The sequence below is a fragment of the Nerophis ophidion genome, linkage group LG14, assembly GCF_033978795.1.
Source record: "Nerophis ophidion isolate RoL-2023_Sa linkage group LG14, RoL_Noph_v1.0, whole genome shotgun sequence".
Classification (NCBI taxonomy): Eukaryota; Metazoa; Chordata; class Actinopteri; order Syngnathiformes; family Syngnathidae; genus Nerophis; species Nerophis ophidion.
Window position 1 is genome coordinate 10996730 of NC_084624.1, and position 26581 is coordinate 11023310.

General features: G+C 40.1%; 1 protein-coding gene across 1 annotated transcript in view; it reads left to right on the top strand.

Moving 5' to 3' along the window:
• Positions 1 to 26581, top strand: part of ano8a (anoctamin 8a) — a 78242-nt gene that overhangs the window by 1637 nt on the left and 50024 nt on the right. Inside the window, exons 3-6 of the mRNA XM_061919827.1 lie at positions 15854 to 16060; positions 16343 to 16453; positions 22218 to 22350; positions 25040 to 25178. Coding sequence (XP_061775811.1) covers positions 15901 to 16060; positions 16343 to 16453; positions 22218 to 22350; positions 25040 to 25178 — 543 coding nt within the window. The 5' untranslated portion in view covers positions 15854 to 15900. The remainder of the gene's footprint in view (positions 1 to 15853; positions 16061 to 16342; positions 16454 to 22217; positions 22351 to 25039; positions 25179 to 26581) is intronic.

Here is a 26581-nt window from a genome sequence, read left to right on the forward strand (position 1 = left end):
CTAAATAAGATAAGGCTCGGAATGGTTTCTTAACAAAACCTTTCTACATATAAAGTGCTTTTTTTGATTGATTGATTGATTGAGACTTTTATTAGTAGATTGCACAGCACAGTACATATTCCGTACAATTGACCACTAAATGAAAACACCCTCAATAAGTTTTTCACCTTGTTTAAGTCGGGGGTCCACGTTAATCAACACCGCCCGCCGTTTTTTGTAGACATTTTACATAACTATTAATGTTAAAGATTTCTATTTTTTGTGAAGAAGTGTTTAGAATGAAGTTGATGAATCCAGATGGATCTCTATTACAATCCCCAAAGAGGGCACTTTAAGTTGATGATTACTTCTATGTGTAGAAATCTTTATTTATAATTGAATCACTTGTTTATTTTTCAACAAGTTTTTAGGTTTTTTTTATATCTTTTTTTCTCCAAATAGTTGAAGAAAGACCACTACAAATGAGCAGAGGTGGGTAGTAACGCGCTACATTTACTCCGTTACATCTACTTGAGTAACTTTTGGGACAAATTGTACTACTATGAGTAGTTTTTATGCAACATACTTTTACTTTTACTTGAGTATATTTATAGAGAAGAAACGCTACTTTTACTCCGTTCCATTTATCAACATTCAGCTCGCTACTCGCTACGTTTTTTTTTTATCGATCTATTAATGTTTGTTTTGGTTTTTCGAAGTAGAATCTACGCATGCCTGCGTTTCACCAATCACATGCAGTCACTGGTGACGTTGGACCAATCAAACAGAGCCAGGCGGTCACATGACCCGACTTAAAAAAGTTGAAAAACTTATTAGGGTGTTACCATTTAGTGGTCAATTGTGCGGAATATGTACTGTACTGTGTAAACTACTAATAAAAGTTTCAATCAATCAATCAAAAGTGTAAAGGAAAAAAGACACTTTTTATTTCAACCGTACTTCCCGTCAAAAGCCTAAAGACTGATCGCACATTTCCTGTCTTCACAATAAAAGCGCCGCTCCATGCTAACAAAATAAGAGTCTCCGAAAGCCAGCGCAAACAAGCTAGCAAGCTACGGAGTTTGCCGCCAATGTATTTCTTGTAAAGTGTACAAAAACGAATATGGAAGCTGGACAAATAAGATGCCAAAAACCAACGACTTTCATGATGTATTAGACAGAAAGGAGGAACTTTTTTTTCTCCTGCATTTGAAAATGTGGGCATTATCAGCACTATACTGTCTGATTCCAATCAATGCAAGTCATCAGAATCAGGTAATACACCAACTTATATTCTTGTCTTCATGAAAGATAGTAATCTATATGTTAAACATGCATGTATATTCATTAAAACACTGTTAACATGTCAACAAAAACGGCAAAATAATATAAATTATATACTGTATATATAAATATATGTATGTATATATATATATATACATGTGTGTGTATGTATGTATATATATATATATATATGATATGTGTGTGTATGTATATATATATATGAAGTAGATCACCTCGACTTGGTCATTTATTAAGTAATTGATTAACTTTATAAATCTTATTGGGGTGTTACCATTTAGTGGTCAATTGTACGGAATATGTACTGTACTGTGCAATCTACTTATAAAAGAATCAATCAATCAATCAATCAATCAATCAATGCCTACTGAGCCTATGGTGCTGTTAAGTTATTGTGGCTCAATGTGCCTTCATTTTTATTTTATTTTAATGTAGTATTATTTGATATATATTATTGTTTTAGTTTCTTAAGAGATATTCCTGGCTCTGAATTTGCTCATTGCTATTTTTATGTTTTTGTGCATTATTTGTTGCCGTAATCATTAAACAAACAGGTTACTCATCAGTTACTCAGTACTTGAGTAGTTTTTTCACAACATACTTTTTACTTTTACTCAAGTAAATATTTGGGTGTGTACTCCTTACTTTTACTTGAGTAATAAATCTCTAAAGTAACAGTACTCTTACTTGAGTACAATTTCTGGCTACTCTACCCACCTCTGCAATTGAGCAATATTTTGCACTGTTATACAATTTAATAAATCAGAAACTGATGACATAGTGCTGTATTTTACTTCTTTATCTCTTTTTTTTCAACCAAAAATGCATTGCTCTGGCAAGGGGGTACTTGAATTAAAAAAATGTTCACAGGGGGTACATCACTGAAAAAAGGTTGAGAACCACTGTGTTATGAGAGTAGCGTGTGTGTGTGTGTGTGTGTGTGTGTGGCCCTTTAATATAGGACAGCATGTGACGTCATAGTGGGCAAGCGATCCTGTTGGGGGAGCGTAGCGTGATTGCGGGGAGTGTCTGGTGTTTTGTTGGATTGGCTGTGTGCAAGACCTCAATAAAGCCACGATTTGCAATTAATTGCCAGGACTCTTCATTTACCCTGGAGTTCGAAGCTGTGGAGACCCACTTCCGGGTAGAGTGAAGGGTTGAGCGCACAAGGGAGACACTATGGGAGCCGGAAGCAGGAAAGGTGCAACACATGTTTGACGTGTTGTCAGAAGCAGCTGCTGAACAATCTTAGCAAACCTCCGTCCTCCATTGTTGTATCGCGCAGCCAAAGTGTTCCCAAACGGGAAGTTTTAACGAGGCAGGAGGGTCTTCCAGCTCTGGCCTTAACATGTTGTCCTAGCCTGCTAGCTGCTAGCACGTACTCGTTCGGTACAGCTCCGAACCGAACCGAAACCTCCGTACCGAAACGGTTCAATACGAATACACGTACCGTTACACCCCAGTGATTACTCAAAAGTATTAAATAATTAAAATCAGTGGAGGAGTTCAAGTACCTAGGAGTCTTGTTCACGAGTGAGGGAAGAGTGGATGGTGAGATCGACAGGCGGATCGGTGCGGCGTCTTCAGTAATGCGGACGTTGTACCGATCCGTTGTGGTGAAGAAGGAGCTGAGCCGGAAGGCAAAGCTCTCAATTTACCGGTCGATCTACGTTCCCATCCTCACCTATGGTGACCGAAAGGATAAGATCACGGGTACAAGCGGCCGAAATGAGTTTCCTCCGCCGTGTGGCGGGGCTCTCCCTTAGAGATAGGGTGAGAAGCTCTGCCATCCAGGAGGAACTCAAAGTAAAGCCGCTGCTCCTCCACATGGAGAGGAGCCAGATGAGGTGGTTCGGGCATCTGGTCAGGATGCCACCCGAACGCCTCCCTAGGGAGGTGTTTAGGGCACGTCCAACCGGTAGGAGGCCACGGGGAAGACCCAGAACACGTTGGGAAGACTATGTCTCCCGGCTGGCCTGGGAACGCCTCGGGATCCCCCGGGAAGAACTAGACGAAGTGGCTGGGGAGAGGGAAGTCTGGGTTTCCCTGCTTAGGCTGTTGCCCCCGCGACCCGACCTCGGATAAGCGGAAGAAGATGGATGGATGGATGGATAAAATCAATGGTGTCCTGCATTATTGATTTTTGAGGGCTTTAATTGCTAAATAAAGGAACTCTCCTGAAGGAATCAATAAAGTACTATCTATCTATCTATCTATCTATCTATCTATCTATCCATCCATCCATCCATCTGTCTATTTATCTAAATACTGCATATTTCAGTTTTACCATAAAAAACAAAGTTGTCTGACAGAAAAGGCATAAAACCTTTTTTGTTTTACTTTATATCAACCTCAAGTTGATATAGATATTTACTGTAAGCATTAAATAAAAAATAAGAATAATTTGACCTATTTTTAACATTTTATTGACTGAGACCCTTTATGCTCCCCAGGAGCCCTAAGGATTGAAAAAAAAAAATCCATATGTTTTGTTATGGTTTGAAAATGAAAAATATCAAAATGGCCCCCGCATGCCTAAAGTTTTCCGTGTGCGGGCCTCTGTTGAAAAAGTTTGGACACCCCTGGAGTATACGTTCTCACGCAGTTGCTTTTGGCTGCGGGCAATTATTTTGACTCGGGGGGCCAAACTTAGAGAAAAAAATGTGTCTGGGGGCCGATATATCAATTTTTATGAAAACTAATACAAAACCCCACATTTAAGTCTGATTGAATGCCAAAAAATGTTATGACAGACCGCCTTAAAAACGGAATGGAATTGTATTTTTTCTATGAAGGATAAAACCCTGAATATTGAGAACATATGAATGTCACACCTGCTCTCAATCCACATATTTTACAATCAAGACAAATGCAACAAACACAGCGAAATATGAACGTGAAGGGTAAAAAAACCCATCTACAATCTGATATATGTGATATATCACTAATCTTTAGAACTTTCTTGTGAAAATCTCCTTCCACATCTGTCCCTGACACCCACATTTCAGGCTCTGGAAACACTCTGTGGAAACGCTCCCCACCCACACTGCTTGGTGCCTCGTCTGGCCTGCTGTGACGTAGATTACCATAGTAACTAGTAGGGTTGTACGCTATACTGGTATTAGTATAGTAAAGCGATACTAATGAGTCATATTCGGTACCATACCGCCTTTGAAAAGTACCGGTCTGCCACACCCTAAGATTTTTTGAAAATAAAGCCAATAACGCAATTTTTTCTGGTCTCTTTTATTTAGAAAAGTACCAAAAAGTATCAAATTAATATTGGAATCAGGACAACACTAGTCACTAAAATATCATGCAAAAGCGCAGATTCCAACCATTGAAATATGTTGTATAATTCAAGACTTATGGAAATTTGAAACATCACTGCACATCATAATGGAAGCTACACTTTCCATCTTAAAGATCTAAAAAAAATATTTGGGAATGTCCAGCGGGCCAGATTGAAAAGCTTAACGGGCCGCATGTGGCTCCCGGGCCTTAATTTGCCCAGGTCTGCACTACAGGCTCTTCCCACTCTTTGTTGTCTGTCCTTCTCACATTCAGCAAGCGCACCTTCTTACATACGTCACATACGTACCGTATTTTTCAGATTATAAATCGCTCTGGAGTATACGTCGCACCGGCCGACTGGGCTCCTAGGAGGGCCCAGTCTGAAGTGGGAAAAAACCTCCATTACAACATACATCTCGAGACTTTCAACACAGGAGAGAGTGGGGGCTATGGTGGCAGGCTGCAGCTACTCTGGCGCTGCCCAGTTGTCCATTACCCCTTAGGGCAGGGGTGCCCATTACGTCGATCGCGAGCTACCAGTCGACCGCGGGGGGTGTGTCAGTCGATCTCGAGCCAGGCTTTTAAAAAAAATAGACCTAAAGATTAGTGATCATCAATCTTCACCAAGACGTCCCTTAAATGACATTCACGGTACCGGAGGGTCTTGTGAGATGACGCTGGCTGCTGCAAGATCATTATTATTAAAAATGACAGAGAGGAAGGCGAGAAACACTTTTTATTTCAACAGACTCTCGCGCCGTACCTTCCGTCAAAACTCTAAAGGCCGACTGCACATTTCCTATCTTCACAATAGAAGCCCTGCTTCATGCTGCCTGCGCTAACTAAATACAGAGTCTCGGAAAACTGGCGTGCACAAGCGATCCCTCAGAAAGCTGGCGTGCACATCACTTGTGCACGCCAGCTTTCCGAGACTCTTATTTTGTTAGCGCAGGCAGCATGAAGCAGGGCTTTTATTGTGAAGATAGGAAATGTGCAGTCGGCCTTTAGAGTTTTGACGGAAGGGACGGCGCGAAAGTCTGTTGAAATAAAAAGTGTTTCTCGCCTTCCTCTCTGTCATTTTTTCATAATAATGAACTGGCAGCAGCCAGCGTCATCTCACAAGACCCTCGGGTGCCGTGAATGTCAATCAAGCAAGCTACGGAATTTGCCGCCAATGTTTTTCTTGTAAAATGTATGGAAGCTGGATGAATTAGATGCCAAAAACCAACCACTTTCATGTGGTATTGTACAGAAAGGACAACTTTTTTTCTCCTCCATTTGAAAATGTGGGCGTTATCATCATTACTGTCTGATTCCAATCAATGCAAGTCATCAGAATCAGGTAATACACCAACTTATATTCTTGTCTTTGTGAAAGAAAGACATCTATATGTGTTACACATGCTTGTATTATCATTAAACACATTTAACTTGTGTACAAAAAGGTCTCTTTCATAAATAAATAAATATAAATGATATATATAAATGAGGTAGATCCCCTCGAGTTGGTCAATTGAAAAGTAGCTCGCCTGCAGAAAAAGTGTGGGCACCCCTTGTTCTAAACCGTCAGAATCCTTTTCAAGTAGGTGCTATAATGTGTTTTATTCAAATCATTCATTTTAGAATAGCACAGAAAGTAGTTTGTGTCACTTCAGATGACAGTTGCATAAGAATTCACCAACTCTTTGCCGGTCTTTCCTGGAATACATTATTGTTCAGGTCTCTCCGCGCACGCATGAGTTTTCTCCCGAACTCCGACTTCCTTCCACATTCCCCAAAAAATAAAAAATGCACTGGAGACTCAAAATTGTCCAAGCAGTGCATCCGGAAGGTACTCGCAGGACTTCACTTTTTCCACATTTTAATTACGCGGAATCCTTTTATTTAAAATAGCATCAATTCTCCCTTTTGCACACATAACTCCAAAATGGTAATACATAAAGTTGTGTAAAGTGTCTAATAATGTAATCAGATTAAAAAAAATATATAAATACATGTGCCTAAGTATTTTTGCTCAGTAATTTGTTAATTTGCCTTTTGCAACAACCTTAAAATGTTTGAAATGTGATGCCTTTTCAAAATACAAAAAACCCAAAACCAGTGAAGTTGTCACGTTGGTTAAGTGGTAAATAAAAACAGAATACATCCATCCATCCATTTTCTACCGCTTATTCCCAACCTATATTCAATTGAATAGACTGCAATGACAAGATATTTAACGTTCCAACTGGAAAACTTTATTTTTTGCAAATATTAGCTCATGTGAAATTTGATGCCTGCATCTTTTTTTAAAAAAAGCTGGCACAAGTGGCAAAAAAGACAGAGAAAGTTGAGGACTGCTCATCAAACACCTAATTGGAACATCCCACAGGTGAACAGGTGGTTGCCATGATTTCATGGCAATGCTCATCATTCACAAACAAGGATGGGGCTAGGGTCACCACTTTGTGAACAAATGTGTGAGCAAATTGTGGAACACTTTAAGAACAACATTTCTCAATGAACTATTGCAAGGAAAATAGGTCTACGATTCCTAATATCATCAAAAGGTTCAGAGAATCTGGAGAAATCACTGCACGTAAGCGATGATCAATCAATCAATGTTTATTTATATACCCCTAAATCAGAAATGTCTCAAAGGACTGTACAAACGACTACGACATCCTCGGAAGAACCCACATAAGGGCAAGGAAAACTCACACCCGGTGGGACGCCAGTGACAATGATGACTATGATGATATTACAGACCTTCGATCCCTCAGGCGGTACTGCATCATAAAGCGACATCAGTGAGTAAAGGATATCACCACATGGGCTCAGGAACACTTCAGCAAACCACTGTCAGTGACTACAATTGGAGATTACATCTGTAAATTCAAGTTAAAACTCTACCATGCAAAGCGAAAGCCATTTATCAACAACACCCAGAAATGCCGCCAGATTCGCTAGGCCCGAGCTCATCTAAGTTATACTGATGCAAGGTGGAAAAGTGTTCTGTGGTCTGACGAGTCCACATTTCAATTGTTTTTGGAAACTGTGGACGCCGTGTCCTCCGGAACAAAGAGGAAAAGAACCATCCGGACTGCTATAAGCGCAAAGTTGAAAAGCCAGCATCTGTGATGGTATGGGGGTGCATTAGTGGCCAAGGCATGGGTAACTTACACATCTGTGAAGGCACCATTAATGCTGAAAGGTCCATACAGGTTTTGGAGCTACATATGTCGCCATCCAAGCAACGTTATCATGGACGCCCCTGCTTATTTCAGCAAGACGATGCCAAGCCACGTATTACAACAGCGTGGCTTCGCAGTAAAAGAGTGCGGATACTAGACTGGCCTGCCTGTAGTCCAGACCTGTCTCCCATTTTAAATGTGTGAAGCCTAAAATACCACAAGGGAGACCCCGGACTGTTGAACCACTTAAGCTGTACATCAAGCAAGAATGGGAAAGAATTCCACCTGAAAAGCTTCAAAAATTGGTCTTGTCAGTTCCCAAAACTTTAATGAGTGTTGTTAAAAGGAAAGGCCATGTAACACAGTTGTAAAAATGCCTCTGGGTCAACTTTTTTGCAATGTTTTGCTGCTATTAAATTCTAAGTTAATGATTATTTGCACACAAAAAAATACAAGTCTGAGTGTGAACATTAAATATCTTGTCTTTGCAGTCTATTCAATTGAATATAAGTCGAAAAGGATTTGCAAAACATTGTATTCTGTTTTTATTTACCATTTACACAACGTGACAACTTCACTGGTTTTGGGTTTTATAATGTGACTTCAATGAAGCAATAGAAATATTTCAAGCATAAGTGGAAAATAAGTTGACTTTCTTAGCTTCTTTCGGTCAAAAATAAACAAAATCTCACCTGTAGGAGATATAAAGTTAACTAAATGATATAAAAAGGAGAGCAGTTTTCCATGAAACTGGTGAATTTTACTGTTATTTTGCTGCCCTTTCTGTGAGGGCATTGAAGTTTATTCCTGTCACTGGCGCCATCTAGTGTCTCTAATCTGACACAACGTCAGGGCAGATGGAGAAATGTTTATTTTGACAAATATCAGCACAGCAATAGAATTGAGCCCAATGTGTAATTTGCTGAAAAAAATGGAATATTATTGTTCGATATGACTGGAATGCATTTGCGCTTTTTACTTTTTTTGTCCATCAGCAGCATGACCTTATGACATTATGCCCTGCACTGTCCAAAGTGTCGCCTGCAGATAAGAGGAGAAAAAAAAACAGCAAAAAAATTGTAAGGTGACGAGAAAAAGCTTAAAGGCCTACTGAAAGCCACTACTACCGACCACGCAGTCTGATAGTTTATATATCAATGATGAAATATTAACATTGCAACACATGCCAATACAGTTAGTTTACTTAATTGCAATTTCAAATTTCGCGCGAAGTATACTGTTTAAAACGTCACGGATTGTAGCGGACATTTTTTTTTGCAGCCCAATCCCAGCTATAAGTCGTCTGCTTTAATCACATAATGACACAGTATTCTGGACATCTGTGTTGCTGAATATTTTGCAATTTGTTCAATGAATAATGGAGACGTCAAAGAAGAAAGATGTAGGTGGGAAGCGGTGAATTGCGGCCGTTTTTAGCCACACAAACACAGCTGGTGTTTCCTTGTTTACATTCCCGAAAAATGATGGTGAAGCTTTACTATGGAACAGAGCTATCAAGCGAACATAATTCAGTACCACATGTCAACCGGCAGGTTTCGGTTAGAAAATTGTGGTATTAAGTCGGCCCTTACCATAGTTATGAGCGGAGAGCTTGCGTCGTGCCTCGCCTCCTGCAACTGCGGACTCTCTTGCCTCCAACCAACGGCCGCCCCCGACCGTCGGATGCTTACACCGTGGAGGACGGGGAAAAAAAATCTCAGCCCAGCTGCCTTGACTCGTCGAGAAACATGGCTTCCATGTAAGACACTGGCGGTCACCACACCCGTTCGACTTTCAGGTACGACCATATGATCTCACTAAAACACTAGTAAGCAGATAAGGGATTTTCCAGAATTATCCTAGTAAATGTGTCTAATAACATCTGAATCGCTACCACTGCCCTCGTCTTTGTTTTTTTTTTGTTTTTGTTTTTGTTTTTTCTAGTCCTTTCCTCTGACTTTCCTCATCCACAAATCTTTCATCTTCGCTCAAATTACAGGGGAAATTGTCGCTTTTTTGGTCCGAATCGCTTTCGCTGCTGGTGGCCATGATTGTAAACAATGTTCAGGTGTGAGGAGCTCCACAACCCGTGACGTCACGCGCACATCGTCTGCTACTTCCGGTACAGGCAAGGCTTTTTTATTAGCGACCAAAAGTTGCAAACTTTATCGTCGATGTTCTCTACTAAATCCTTTCAGCAAAAATATGGCAATATCGCGAAATAATTAAGTATGACACATAGAATGGACCTGCTATCCCCGTTTAAATAAGAACATCTCATTTCAGTAGGCCTTTAAAGGTTAAAAGCTAACTACACAAAACTGGCATTGATGGTGTTTGTTTTTCTTTACATTAATTATGTGTATATATTGGATTGATTTGGACTATTTTAACATTATTAAAAGTGTCAAAATGGCCCATTTAATGTAAGTTGCAGGTCTGGGATGCAGTACATAGTCGGAAATTTCATAAACCGGGGAGTCGTGTACTGATAAATTTGATGTTTTGTTCTGTAAATATTCTAAAACCAATGCAGCTGAGATAGGCCTCAGCGACCCCGAAAAGGACAAGCGGTAGAAAATGGATGGATGGCAATTCAGCGCTACCCACACTGGTTTAATTGTAACTTAGATATTGGGTTTCACTAGTAAAGCGCTTAAGAGTCACTTGAGGAAAAATGCGCTATACTGTATAAATATAATAATTCAATTCCCCCCAAAAATTCTATGGAAGTTATATGTGACACTGTGTTATTTATGGCCCTGCGATGAGGTGGCGACTTGTCCAGGGTGTACCCCGCCTTCCGCCCGATTGTAGCTGAGATAGGCGCCAGCGCCCCCCGCGACCCCGACAGGGAATAAGCGGTAGAAAATGGATGGATGGATGGATGTGTTATTTATCATTTGGGTGTTATTATGCCTTTTTTTTTTCATCAAATTACACCTAAATAATTGTTATTGTAGTTTTCTTTCAGAATTGATTCCTGTATAGCAGGGGTATCAAACATACGGCCCGCGGGCCGGATCAGGCCCGCAAACAGGTTTTTGTCCGGCCCGTGTTATAAGTTTGCCAAGTATAAAAATGAGCTGCTTTTTTTTTTTTTTTTTTTGAATGAATGAAACTGCTGTTTTAAATCTGTCCACTGGATGTCACAATAGTGATTCTGTCAGGCAAGCTTATTTTTTTTAATGGAAAGAAACTGCTGTTCTAAATGTGTCCACTGGACGTCACAATAGTGATTCTGCCAGGCAAGCAGGCGGTACACTGTAGCTCCTCCTCCTCGACCCACATGAAATTTGAAACCTGTCTTCTACTTCGAACACTGTCACGTCTATGGGATTATGTTTTGTTTTTGTCATGTTTGGTTTTATTTTTTGGACAATCAGTTCCTGTTCCTGCAATTCCTTGTTTGTTTTATTACCATGCCACCTCATTAGTTTTCACCTTGTCCTCATGTCACGCCCCTGTCCTCATGTCTCACACCTGTTAGCAATTATCACGTCTATTATTTAAACCGGAACTTGCCAGGAAGTCAGCCTGGCGACTTTATACCCCTACTCCCTTCATGACATGCTATGCCTGCTAATCACTCTGCCCATAGTTTCCCTCCTGCTCATGTCACGTAAGTTTTTGTTTTTTTTATGTCACAGTTGTCTTTTGTTTTTTTGTCCATAGTCATGCCTTTGGGCTAGTTTTTGTTTTCAGTAGTCAAGTTTGTTCTCCGCCATTGTGCGCGCCATTTGTTTTGCCTTTTGTTTTGCCTTTTGTTAGTATAGTGTTTAAGAAATAAATATGTTCTTACATTTACGTCTCGCTCGTGCCAACTTTCCTTTGCATCGGAAAAACAATCCAAGTCATAGTCCAAGTCTTGACAGAACACATGGTCATTTGGCACCCTTACTTTTTTTTTTGTGTGTGTTTTCCTCGGTTTAGCTCGGTCGGTAGAGTGGCCGTGCCAGCAACTTGAGGGTTTCAGGTTCGATTTCCGCTTCTGCCTCTCCTAGTCACTGCCGTTGTGTCCTTGGGCAAGACACTTTACCCAGCTGCTCTCAGTGCCACCCACACTGGTTTAAATGTAACTTAGATATTGGGTTTCACTATGTAAAGCGCTTTGAGTCACTAGAGAAAAAGCGCTATATAAATATAATTCACTTCACTTCCTCTGTGTCGTCTTTTAGTTCTTGTCATGCGCTCCTATTGTGTTGTTGTCATGTCATGTACGGATGTACTTTGTGGACGCCATCTGCTGCTCCTCACGCTGTAAGTCTTTGCTGTCGTCCAGCATTCTGTTTTTGTTTACTTTGCAGCCAGTTAAGTTTTAGCTCTGTTTTACTTGGCCATCCTTAAGCTTCAATGCCTTTTGTTTATTATTGTTTTAAGCATTCGATAGCTTTTTACTTGCACACTGTTTAGATCACGACAAACCATCTACAAAGCAATTAGCTACCTGCTGCCACCTACTGATATGGAAGAGTATAACATGGTTACTCTACCGAGCTCTAGACAGCACCGACACTCAACAATAACACATTTGCGGATTATAATTACTGGTTTGCAAAAAATATTTTTAACGCAATCAGGTGAAATGACATAATCTCCCACGGCACACCAGACTGTATTTCACGGCACAGTGGTTGGAAAAAACTGCTCAAATTGACCTTTTTTTTGTCAAATCTAGCATCTTTATATTTCATACCTGTTATTGGAGACTGTATTTGTTTTTATAGTGGAGGTACGATCCGTTAAGGTCTTCAATCTGGCCCACTGGACGTTTCCAAATCTTTTTTTTTTACACCTTTAACATCAAAAATACAGTTGGCATTATGACATGCGGTGCGGTTTTCAAAGTACCGTAAATCTTGAACTATGGAAAGTATTGCAATGGTTAGAATCTGCACTCAAGCGTGAAATACGCGTTATTACGGTAACTAGGTCACAGTCGGTCCAAACAGACCAGGCACCACGCAGTGTGGGCGGGGTATGTTTCCAGGGCAACCAGTTAAAAGGCAGGTTTCAGGGACTGACGCGGAAGCAGATTTAAGTGATATATCAAATTGTAAGTGTTTTTTTTTACCCTTTACATTCATATTTTGCTGTGTCTGTTGCATTTGTTTAGCGTTTTGCTTGGTTGTAAAAGATGACAATCGAAAGAGAAGGTCCGAGAAGTGATGTTCATATGTGTTTATGTCATATAATAGTTATTAATATTCTAAATCCCACATTCTTTATTTTGATGTATATTCTGGGTGTATCATTCAGTAAAAAAAAAAAAAAATTCCATTCTCATTTTTTGAGGTAGTCTGTCATAACGTTTTTAGCATTCTATCAGACATATTATTTTGAGTTTTTGTCCCACCTTTTTTTCCTCTTAATATCCCCCTAGTCAAAATACTTGCCCAGGTCTGGTTTAGAGAGTATAGCTGAAAATGAGCATCCACTATTTGAAAGAGCAGCATGTACACTAAAAAATGAAAAAACACAATTATTTTAATCAGGAGTTTATTACATTTGTTTAAAAAAAAAAAAGTTTTCTCTGTCAAGATAACCTGCTAAGTGTACACTAATGAGAAATAAAATCATTTTTTTATTTTTATTTCAGCAATGAAACAGAGTGAACATTTTAAAGGTGTATATATATATATATATATATATATATATATATATATATATATATATATATAAATATAAATATATATATATATATATATGCATATATAAATATAAATATATATATATATATATATATATATGCATATATGTATGTATGTGTATATATATGTATGTATGTATATATACATGTTTGTATGTACAGTATATATGTATATATCTTTATGTCTGTATGTCTATATATACATTTATATATGTATATATACATATATATATGTATATATATGTATGTATGTGTATATATATACTATTATTATTATATATACACATATGTATACATATATACTGTATACATATATATGTATGTATATATAAATATACGCATGTATGTATATATATATATACATATATGTATGTATTTGTATATACATACATATATGTATGTATGTGTATATATACATATATGTGTGTATATATATATTGGCCCTGCGATGATATGGCGACTTGTCCAGGGTGTACCCCGCCTTCCGCCCGATTGTAGCTGAGATAGGCGCCAGCGCCCCCTGCAACCCGCCAAAAAAGGGGATAAGCGGTACAGTATATATGTATATATCTTTATGTCTGTATGTCTATATATACATTTATATATGTATGTATGAGTATATATATGTTATTATTATTATATATACACATATGTATGTATATACTGTATACATATATATGTATGTATATACTGTATATATATGTATATATAAATATACGCATGTATGTATATATATATATATACATATATGTATGTATTTGTATATACTTACATACATGTATCCATCCATCCATCCATCCATCATCTTCCGCTTATCCGAGGTCGGGTCGCGGGGGCAGCAGCCTAAGCAGGGAAGCCCAGACTTCCCTATCTCCAGCCACTTCGTCTAGCTCTTCCCGGGGGATCCCGAGGCGTTCCCAGGCCAGCCGGGAGACATAGTCTTTCCAACGTGTCCTGGGTCTTCCCCGTGGCCTCCTACCAGCTGGACGTGCCATAAACACCTCCCTAGGGAGGCGTTCGGGTGGCATCCTGACCAGATGCCCGAACCACTTCATCTGGCTCCTCTCGATGTGGAGGAGCAGCGGCTTTACGTTGAGCTCCTCCCGGATGGCAGAGCTTCTCACCCTATCTCTAAGGGAGAGCCCCGCCACCCGGCGGAGAAAACTCATTTCGGCCGCTTGTACCCGTGATCTTATCCTTTCGGTCACGACCCAAAGCTCATGACCATAGGTGAGGATGGGAACGTAGATCGACCGGTAAATTGAGAGCTTTGCCTTATATATTGGCCCTGCGATGATATGGCGACTTGTCCAGGGTGCACCCCGCCTTCCGCCCGATTGTAGCTGAGATAGGCGCCAGCGCCCCCCGCAATCCGCCAAAAAAAGGGAATAAGCGGTAGAAAATGGATGGATGGATATACTGTATATATATATATATATGTATATATAAATATACGTATGTATGTATATATATATACATATATGTATGTATTTATATATACATATATATATGTATGTTTATATATACATATATGTGTGTATATATATATATTGGCCCTGCGATTAGGTAGTGACTTGTCCAGGGTGTACATCGCCTTCCGCCCGATTGTAGCTGAGATAGGCACTAGCGACCCCAAAGGGAATAAGCGGTAAAAAATGGATGGATGGATGTTTATATATGTATGTATATATATACATATATGTATGTATTTATATATACATACATATACTGTATGTATGTGTGTGTATATATATGTATGTATTTATATATAAATACATATGTATGTATGTGTATATATATATGTATGTATTTATATATAAATACATATGTATGTATGTGTATATATATATGTATGTATTTATATATATATATGTAACATTTACACTCACATTCACACACTAGGGCCAATTTAGTGTTGCCAATCAACCTATCCCCAGGTGCATGTCTTTGGAAGTGGGAGGAAGCCGGAGTACCCGGAGGGAACCCACGCATTCACGGGGAGAACATGCAAAAGGGAATAAGCGGTAAAAAATGGATGGATGGATGTATGCATGTATGTGTATATATACATATATGTGTGTATATATATATATATATATCATATCCATATCCTGCGATAGAAAATCGATGGATATATATATATATATATATATATATATATATATATATCAGAGTGTAAAATACTTATCATTCGATTTGAATGATTCAAATAGTCATTTTACACATATTCCAGTTTATAATATTTTGTCCGCAATTTCGCCAACCCTGTCAGCCAAAAAAAGATGTGTTGTCGTGCGATCCACTGCAGGGGCTTCTGTGTTGCTGGAAGTGTTGAAGCGGCGTGTGTGTGCATACGAGGCGGTGTTTCCCTCCTCCGTGTCACGACAGGGACGCCTTGGTGTGCAATCTCCCACCATGACTCCATGTTCCTCCTCCTTCTCCCTCGTCCTTTCAGCGTGCGCGCGGCGGTCCTCCCCCCCGCCTGGAACCTTGTGAAGCGGCATGCAGGCGACGGGCACCGGAGCAGCTGACACGGAGGCTGCCGTCAACACGAGCGGCGGCGCAGAGGAGAGGATGGAGAGGACGCCACCGGGCGAGCTGCAGCATCGCACCGACGACCAGCAGCGGCAGGGAGCGTCCTCGGTGGCGTTCGGCGTGCTGGGTGAGTGCATGGCGACGGGCAGTGCATGCTGGAAAGTGGAGATTAGCGCTGTTCTCTTCCAACAGGAGAAGCTCTATGGTGCAGCCATGGGTGGAGGTATTTGGGATGCCTCCCAAGGGGGGGGACTGCACGGAATGTGTTGTTTATGCTGCATGCAAGTGTCCACAGGTGCAGCATCCAGCAGTGGCACACCTTTGAGGGGTGCATGGGAGATGGGTGGGTGTAGTTAGTAAGTCTGGGCCCTATTATTGGTCTCACCTTGTCCTACCGTCTTCTGTCTAGATAAATTATTTGGGAAGAGGCTTCTGCAGGCCAGACACTACATATTGTCTCGGAAGTCCTGGCTGAAGATGGTTCCCACTGAGAACTGTGACATCCTGATGACATTCCCAGGTAAAGTGCAGGCTGCATGCTTTATTTGTCACAACACAACTAATCCAATCCAATAGTTACCTTTATTCATATCGCACTATTGACAACAAAACTGTCTCTAGAGTGCTGAACATCCATCCATCCATTTTCTACCGCTTATTCCCTTTCGGGGTCGCGGGGGGCGCTGGCGCCTATCTCAGCTACAATCGGGCTGAAGGCAGGGTACACACTGGACAAGTCGCCACCTCATCGCAGGAGTGCTGAACATACAAAACCCAAAACCAGTGTAGTTGACACATTGTGTAATTCGTAAATAAAAACAGAATACAATGATTTGCAAATCATTTTCAACTTATATTCTATTAAATAGACTGCAAATACAATATATATTTTTTTTTGTGTGCAAATAATCATTAACTTTAATGGTAGCAACACATGCACCTGGGGATAGGTTGATTGGCAACACTAAATTGGCCCTAGTGTGTGAATGTGAGTGTGAATGTTGTCTGTCTCTGTGTTGGCCCTGCGATGAGGTGGCGACTTGTCCAGGGTGTACCCCGCCTTCCGCCCGATTGTAGCTGAGATAGGCGCCAGCGCCCCCCGCGACCCCGAAAGGGAATAAGCGGTAGAAAATGGATGGATGGATGGTAGCAACACATTGCAAAAAAAGTTGTCACAGGGGCATTTTTACCAGTGTGTTACATGGCCTTTCCTTTTAACAACACTTAATTAACGTTTGGGAACTGAGGAGACCAATTTGTGAAGCTTCTCAGATGGAATTCTTTCCCATTCTTGCTTGATTTACAGCAGGGGTGTCCAAAGTGCGGCCCAGGGGGACTTTTGCGGCCCAAAGCTAGGTTTTTACTGGCCCGCGACCCATTCTATAGACCAGGGATAGGGAACCTATGGCTCTTGAGCCAGATGTGGCTCTTTTGATGACTGTATCTGGCTCTCAGATAAATCTTAGCTGACATTGCTTAACACGATAAGTAATGAATAATTCCGCTGGAAATCACAGTGTTAAAAATAACGTTCAAATTATAAAACAGTCTCATGTATTTTCATCCAACCATCTGTTTTCTATCGCACCCGTTCAACAAGTTGCATTAATGGTAAGAAATATTATATTTATTATTGGTTGGCTTTAGAACAGGGGTCGGCAACCCAAAATGTTGAAAGAGTCATATTGGACCAAAAATACAAAAAACGCAAAAAATTAAAAGCCATATTATCAATCAATCAATCAATCAATGTTTATTTATATAGCCCTAAATCACAAATGTCTCAAAGGAATGTACAAACCATTACAACTACGACATCCTCGGAAGAACCCACAAAAGGGCAAGGAAAACTCACACCCAGTGGGCAGGGAGAATTCACATCCAGTGGGACGCCAGTGACAATGCTGACTATGAGAAACCTTGGAGAGGACCTCAGAAGTGGACAGCCCCCCCCCCCCCTCTAGGGGACCGAAAGCAATGGATGTCGAGCGGGTCTAACATGATACTGTGAAAGTTCAATCCATAGTGGCTCCAACACAGCCGCGAGAGTTCAGTTCAAAGCGGATCCAAGACAGCAGCGAGAGTCCCGTCCACAGGAATCCATCTCAAGCGGAGGCGGATCAGCAGCGTAGAGATGTCCCCAACCGATACACAGGCGAGCGGTCAATCCTGGGTCCCGACGAGCGGTCCATCCTGGGTCTCGACTCTGGACAGCCAGTACTTCATCCATGGTCAACTATGTCCCCCCCTCCACAAGGGAGGGGGGGACATAGTAGAAAAAAGAAAAGAAGCGGCAGATCAACTGGTCTAAAAAGGAGGTCTATTTAAAGGCTAGAGTATACAAATGAGTTTTAAGGTGAGACTTAAATGCTTCTACTCAGGTAGCATCTCGAACTGTTACCGGGAGGGCATTCCAGAGTACTGGAGGCCGAATGGAAAACGCTCTATATTGGGACTTTAGGAATCACTAATAAGCCGGAGTCTTTTGAACGCAGATTTCTTGCCGGGACATATGGTACAATACAATCGGCAAGATAGGATGGAGCTAGACCGTGTAGTATTTTATACGTAAGTAGTAAAACCTTAAAGTCCCATCTTAAGTGCACAGGAAGCCAGTGCAGGTGAGCCAGTATAGGTATATATGTATATAGGTATATATGTATATAGGTATATATAGAATAGGCGTAATGTGATCAAACTTTCTTGTTCTTGTCAAAAGTCTAGCAGCCGCATTTTGTACCAACTGTAATCTTTTAATGCTAGACATGGGGAGACCCGAAAATAATACGTTACAGTAATCGAGATGAGACGTAACAAACGCATGGATAATGATCTCGGCGTCTTTAGTGGACAAAATGGATCGAATTTTAGCGATATTATGGAGATGAAAGAAGGCCGTTTTAGTAACGCTTTTAATGTGTGACTCAAAGGAGAGAGTTGGGTCGAAGATAATACCCAGATTTTTTACCGAGTCACCTTGTTTTATTATTTGGTTGTCAAATGTTAAAGTTGTATTATTAAATAGAGGTCGGTGTCTAGCAGGACCGATAATTTCCGTTTTTTTGGCGTTGAATTGCAAAAAGTTAGCGGACATCCATTGTTTAATTTCATTAAGACACGCCTCCAGCTGACTACAGTCCGGTGTGTTGGTCAGTTTTAGGGGCATGTAGAGATGGGTGTCATCAGCATAACAGTGAAAGCTAATACCGTATTTGCGTATGATGTCACCTAGCGGCAGCATGTAGATGCTGAAGAGTGCAGGGCCAAGGACCGAACCCTGGGGAACTCCACACGTTACCTTAACATAGTCCGAGGTCATACTGTTATGGGAGACGCACTGCACCCTGTCAGTAAGATAAGAGTTAAACCAAGACAGGGCTAAGTCTGACATACCAATTCGTGTTTTGATATGCTGTAATAAAATATTATGATCGACGGTATCGAAAGCAGCGCTAAGATCGAGGAGCAGCAACATAGATGACGCATCAGAATCCATCGTTAGCAATAGTTCATTAGTCATTTTTGCGAGGGCTGTCTCAGTAGAGTGATTTGCCCTGAAACCGGATTGAAAGGTTTCACATAGATTGTTAAACGCTAAGTGTTCATTTAGCTGCTCTGCAACAATTTCTTCGAGGATTTTCGAAATAAAGGGAAGGTGAGACACCTGTCGGTAGTTTACATATTACATACAGATAGTGTGTCATGAGATATAAATTGAATGATGAGGATTTAAAGGAAACTGAATGAGCTCAAATATAACTACAAATGAGAAATAATGATGCAACATGTACATACAGCTAGTCTAAATAGCATGTTAGCATCGATTAGCTTGCAGTCATGCAGTGACCAAATACGTCTGATTAGCACTCCACATAAGTCAATAACATCAACAAAACGTACCTTTGTGTATTCATGCACAACTTTATAAGTTTGGTGGACAAAATGAGACAGAAAAAGAAGTTGCATAAATCACGTCTGAGAAAGTCGGAGAAAGTTATGCATGTAAACAAACTAGGGTGAGTTCAAGGACCGCCAAAATTAGTAGGACAAAACGGCGCTCGCCAAATACTCGAATCAGTGAAGCATGTTTAATATAAACATTATGCTTTATAGCAATTAGGGGGGTTTGTGTCATGTTTGTCCTACAGAAACCAAATTAAATTTTTTCCATTTTTCATATATTTTTGAAAAAGCTCCAGAGAGCCACTAGGGTGACACTAAAGAGCCGCGTGTTGCCGACCCCTGCTTTAGAATAACAATGTTATTAAAAAGAATAAGAGACTCATTATACTCAAAAAATGTTGGTCTTACTTAAAAATGCACGCATTTAATTGTATTCAGTGTTGAAAAATATTATATGGCTCTCAGGGAAATACATTTTGAAATATTTGGCTTTCATGGCTTTCTAAGCCAAAAAGGTTCCCGACCCTTGCTATAGACAAACCAGACAAGTCCCAAATTAGAACAAAAAAAACACACAAAATTAAACGGTACCAAGGTCCCCCAAAAATGGGACCAATGGAAGACAAGTGTATGAGGTTTTTCATGATTTCCGTATGTCCTGTTGTGATGAAAAAGTGTACACATTTCTTGTGAAAAGTGTACAAATTTCTTGTGAGACATAACGTTTTTGAGTGTACTAAAGCTCTCAAAAGCATTTCAGTTGACCGTAAAATAGCAATATTAGCAAATACAAGCTCACTTTCGAGCACAGTTAACATAAATACGAATAAAATTATTATTAAAATACTTTTTTTTATTATTGCTTTATATCTATAACACAAAGCTAAGATGTAGACGTTTATTTTTTTTTTCAAATGTTAGCATATGTTCACCTACATTGTTTTAGTTTGAGTATTTTTCATATACAAAATGTATAAAAGTGGCCCTCGCAGCCTTAACTTTTTCTCTATGTGGCCCTCGCTGGAAAATCTTTGGACACCTCTGATTTACAGCTTAAGTTGTTCAACTGTCCGGGGTCTCCGTTGGGGTATTTTAGGCTTCCTAAGGCGCCACACATTTTCAATGGGAGACAGGTCTGGACTACAGACAGGCCAGTCTAGTACCTGCGCTATTTTACTACGAAGCCACGCTGTTGTAACACGTGGCTCAGCATTGTCTTGTGAAGTGAATTATATTTATATAGCGCTTTTTCTCTTGTGACTCTAAGCGCTTTACATAGTTAAAACCAATATCTAATTTTTACATCTAAACCAGTCTGGGTGGCACTGGGAGCAGGTGGGTAAAGTGTCTTGCCCAAGGACACAACGGCAGTGACTAGGATGGCGGAAGCGGGGATCGAACCTGCAACCCTCAAGTTGCTGGCACGGCCGCTCTACCAACCGAGCTATACCGTCTTGCTGAAATAAGCAGGGGCGTACAGGATAATGTTGCTTGGATGGCAACATATGTAGCTCCAAAACCTGTATGTACCTTTCATCATTAATGGTGCCTTCACAAATGTGTAAGTTACCCATGCCTTGGGCACTAATACACCCGCATACCATCACAGATGCTGGCTTTTCAACTTTGCGCCTATAGCAATCCAAGTAGTTATTTTCCTCTTTGTTCCGGAGGACACAACGTCCACAGTTTCCAAAAACAATTTGAAATGTGGACTCATCAGAGACCACAAAACACTTTTCAACTTTGCATCAGTCCATTATAGATGAGCTCGGCCCCAGCAAAGCTGGCGGCATTTCTGGGTGTTGTTGATGAATGGCTTCCGCTTTGCATAGTAGAGTTTTAACTTGCATTTATCGATGTAGCAACCAACTGTAGGTACTGACAGTGGTTTTCTAAAGTGTCCCTGGGCCCATGTGGTGATATCCTTTACACACTGTCGCTTTTTGATGCAGTACCGCCTAAGGGATTGAAGGTTCGTAATATCTTCGCTTAAGTGCAGTGATTCTCCAGATTCTCTGAACCTTTTGATAATATTACAAACTTTATTGGTGGTATTATTTAATACGTGTATAATTGTTTGGTTGTCTAATGTTAAGGTGGTATTATTTAATAAGTCTATAATTGTTTTGTGGTCAAATGTGGTGGTATTATTAAATAAGATTACATTCTTATCATTACATTAATGATATCAAAATGAAAGTTATTTATTTCATCATCTAATCGATATAAAAATAACACCAATTGGCACATTTTAAAACCGTGTTATTATGCCTCTAAAGATGTTTCTTTTCTCTTCTCTTTTCTGGATGACATTCGTTGTGACAAATGAAACAACTCCACAGCACCTTTTAGTTGAAAGTGTTTCTCTCTCTCTCCAGATTCAATGGATGACCACACGCTACTGTGGCTCCTGAATCAGATCCGTCTCGGGGTGCCACAAGTCAGTATTCAAGTTCGACAGCATAAACATACCCAGGCCTACGCTTTCTTCATCACCACCACATTTGAGAAGTAAGGAACAGTGTGTGTCTGTGTGTGTGTGTGTGTGTTTTCTTGTATTGCTACCCTTGTTGAGACAGCAACAAGGAAAAGTACCTTCCATATGAAGAGGTGTGAACAAGTTAGTACATAAATCATGGTCCCAATACGGAAAACCATTGCATCTAATAGAGAATGTCTTATTTGCACCCCTGGTGGGGAAATCTACCAAAATGAGGGTGGTCCCAAAAGGAGGGATTTTTCAAATGGACTGTGTGTCGGTTTTAAAAGTGCGCCCCCTCTGGTCAACATATGAAATAACAAGTGTGTGTAAAAATACGAAGTGCTCCCCCTCTGGCCAACATATGTAATAACAAGTGTGTGTAAGGAATTGAAATGCACCCCCTTTGGCCAAAATTAATAAAAATAAAAAAAAATAATGTATATAGAGACATACTGTAACAACTTGAAGTAGATAAAAAATAAAATAACGGAAAGCAGTTTTTTTCTCAAAATGTGTCACCTTTTTTCTCATAAAATTGGGAACAATTTCTCATACTATTTCTGTTTCTGTAATGTTGCAATATTTTCTCGTAAAATGTTGACTTTTTTGTGTAAAATGATTACTTTTTAATGCAAAATAGTGACATTTGTTGTATAAAATTCTGACTTTTTTCAAAAGATTGCTAGTTTGTGTGTTGTTCTTGTAAAATGGTGACTTTTGTCATGGTTTTGCCTAGTAAAATTCAGATTATTATTACAATATTGCCAAAATGTTAATGTTTTCTCATAATATTGTGACTTTTGTCGAGTAAATTTATGACTCTTTTTATAAAAATTGCCAACATTTTCAGCTTTTCTTGTAAAATCCCGACCGCTATTGAGTAAAATTCCAACTTTTATCATAATATTGCACAAATGTTCAGTTTTTCTTGTGAAATGTTGACTTGCCTTGAGTAAATTGACGACTTTTATTATAATACTGCCAAAATTCTAAGTTTTCTTGTGAAATTGTGACCTTTGTCTTGCGAAATTCCAACTCATTTTAACAACAAGCTTTTTTATATTTACATAGTATGTTTATATTATTAATGTTGTAAATACACATCTTTATATATCTAGAAAGGGTGGTCCTAAAGTGGGACACATTTTTCAGAGGTCTCAAGAAGGTAATAAATGTGTGTGTGTTTTCTTGTATTTCTACCCTTGTTGAGACATCAACAAGGAAAAGTAGCTTCCATATGAGGAGGTGTGAACATCCATCCATCCATCCATTTTCTACCGCTTATTCCCTTTCGGGGTCGCGGGGGGCGCTGGCGCCTATCTCAGCTACAATCGGGCGGAAGGCAGGGTACACCCTGGACAAGTCGCCACCTCATCACAGGGCCAACACAGATAGACAGACAACATTCACACTCACATTCACACACTAGGGCCAATTTAGTGTTGCCAATCAACCTATCCCCAGGTGCATGTCTTTGGAAGTGGGAGGAAGCCGGAGTACCCTAACATGTAGGACATAAATCATGGTCCCAATATGAAAAACCATTGCATCTAATAGAGAATGTATTATTTGCACCCCTGGTGGTGAAATCTATCAAAATGAGGGTGGTCCCAAAAAGGAGGGATTTTTCAAATGGACTGTGTCTGTTTTTAAAGTGTTCCCCCTCTGGTCAACATATGAAATAACAAGTGTGTGTAAAAATACGAAGTGCTCCCCCTCTAGCCAACATATGTAATAACAAGTGTGTGTAAGGAATTGAAATGCGCCCCTGGCCAAAATTAATTTAAAATATGTATATAGAGACATATTGAAACAACTTGAAGTAAATAGAAAAAAAAAAAAAAATAAAAGCAGTTTTTTTCTCAAAATGTGTCACCTTTTTTCTCATACAATTGGGAACAATTTCTTATATTATTTCTATATCTGTAAGTTGCAATATTTTCTCGTACAATTTTGACTTTTTTGTGTAAAATGATTAATTTTTAATGCAAAATAGTGACATTTGTTTTTATAAAATTCTGACTTTTATTACAAGATTGGCAATTTGTTTGTTGTTCTTGTAAAATGTTGACTTGTGTCATAATTTTGCCAAGTAAAATTGCGATTATTATTACAACATTGCCAAAGTTTTTACATTTTCTCAAAAAATTGGGACTTGTCGAGTAAAATTACGACTCGTTTTATAAAATTGCCGAAATTGTCAGCTTTTCTTGTGAAATTGTGACTGCTATTGTGAAATTCCAACTCATTTTAACAACAAGCTTTTTTATATTTACATAGTATGTATGTATTATTAATGTTGTAAATACACATCTTTATATATATATAAAGGGTGGTCCTAAAGTGGGACGCATTTTTCAGAGGTCTCAAGAAGGTAATAAATGTGTGTGTGTGTGTGTGTGTGTGTGTGTGTGTGTGTGTGTGTGTGTGTGTGTGTGCGTGTGTGTGTGTGTGTGTGTGTGTGCGCACTGTTCTAATATTTTTGTAGCCCCATTGCCCCATTTGGTGTGCTCTTGCAAAAACAAGCTAATAGCCTATTTTGACAGGCAATCTTTGGCGGAGAAGCGCGTATGACGTCTGTAAAAATGTGCAACTATTTGTTGTGTGCGTTACTGAACTTTCTCACCCATAAATAGAAACACCGGCAGCCCGACTCCTTCCTCGGCTGCGTTACTGTATGTTCCGTCTGGACTCACCCCGCCGCTCGTTTGTTTTCAGCTTACTGCAGGGAGCGGAGCAGATGAGTATGCACAAGGCCGTCAAGCCACAATTTGGAGGCGGGATGCGTCGCTTCTCCTGTGAAGAAGACAACATCTACGAGAACATCGAGAGCGAGCTCTGCTTTTTCACCTCACAGGTAAGAGGTCCACAATTTTCGCCTCCTGACAACCACCAAACATGAATTTGGATCAACTTCTGAGAGTTCAGCAATTGTCTGTTCATCTGTCAGTCTCGCTCTCGCTCGTGCTCCACCACCAACTCTCCTCTCCTCCCCGGCTGCTGCCTTTTAACAGACCGACAGGTGATTAGATAATCAGGCCTGTCCTGTCCCTGATCTCGAGGCCGGTCCTCGCTGCAGGTCTGCAGGCCACGCCCCCTCCACAGTGCTATAAACTAATTTTTCATACAAAGGGAGATATGTCAAGCCTTTATTTGTTAGCATGTTGATGATCATAGCTTACAGTTTTTGAAAACCCCAAATTTTATGTGATTTTCAATCCGAGGTTTTCATAGACATGCACCTGGGGATAGGTTGATTGGCAACACTAAATTGGCCCTAGTGTGTGAATGTTGTCTGTCTATCTGTGTTGGCCCTGCGGTGAGGTGGCGACTTGTCCAGGGTGTACCCCGCCTTCCGCCCGATTGTAGCTGAGATAAGCGCCAGCGCCCCCCGTGATCCCAAAAGGGAATAAGCGGTAGAAAATGGATGGTTTTCATAGACTAAGTTGTTGTGATCCAGCTTCCGGATCACACATCTCTAGCATGTTTATGTCCCTTTTCTATTGTCCTATGTTTTGCACTCTGCCGACCCCGTTGCTAACACTTCTTTGTTTTGTATTGTCACCATGGCAACCTAATTACGCCTCCTGCACAGACTCACTACGCACACCTGTTTTGAATTATTTGTGTTGTATCTAAGACAACCTGCTACCTTAGTTCCTCCTGGTGGGTTTGTTTGCTCTATGCAACAGTTGCGTTGTTTAATCATTTTTGCATTCAGCCTGCTAATTCGTAGCTTACCCTCCGCGCGCTCGGCTCGCGCTTCTGTAGCTGGGACTTTGAACTCTGCCTGTTGCTAGTCTTAGCATTTAGCTTTCCGTGCGTCGGCACACCTTTTTTTTTCGTTTGTACAAGTGTTACTTTGGTTATTGATATTAAAACCTGCTCCTACCTCCATTCCTGCCTGCTCCAGTCCTTAGCATCGAGAGGTGATACTCCTCCGCAACGTAACATAAGTCTTAATCATCATTATATCAAAAGAAGCTTTGAAATATGTTGTGTTAGTTTTTACGGTGCGTTCAAACGACCGCTGAACTGCTTAGAACAGTGGTTCTTAAATGGGGGTACGCGTACCCCTGGGGGTACTTGTAGGTATGCCAAGGGGTACGTGAGATTTTTTAAAAATATTCAAAAAATAGCAACAATTCAAAAATCCTTTATAAATATATTTATTGAATAATACTTCAACAAAATATGAATGTAAGTTCATAACCTGTGAAAAGAATCACAACGATGCAATATTCAGTGTTGACAGCTACA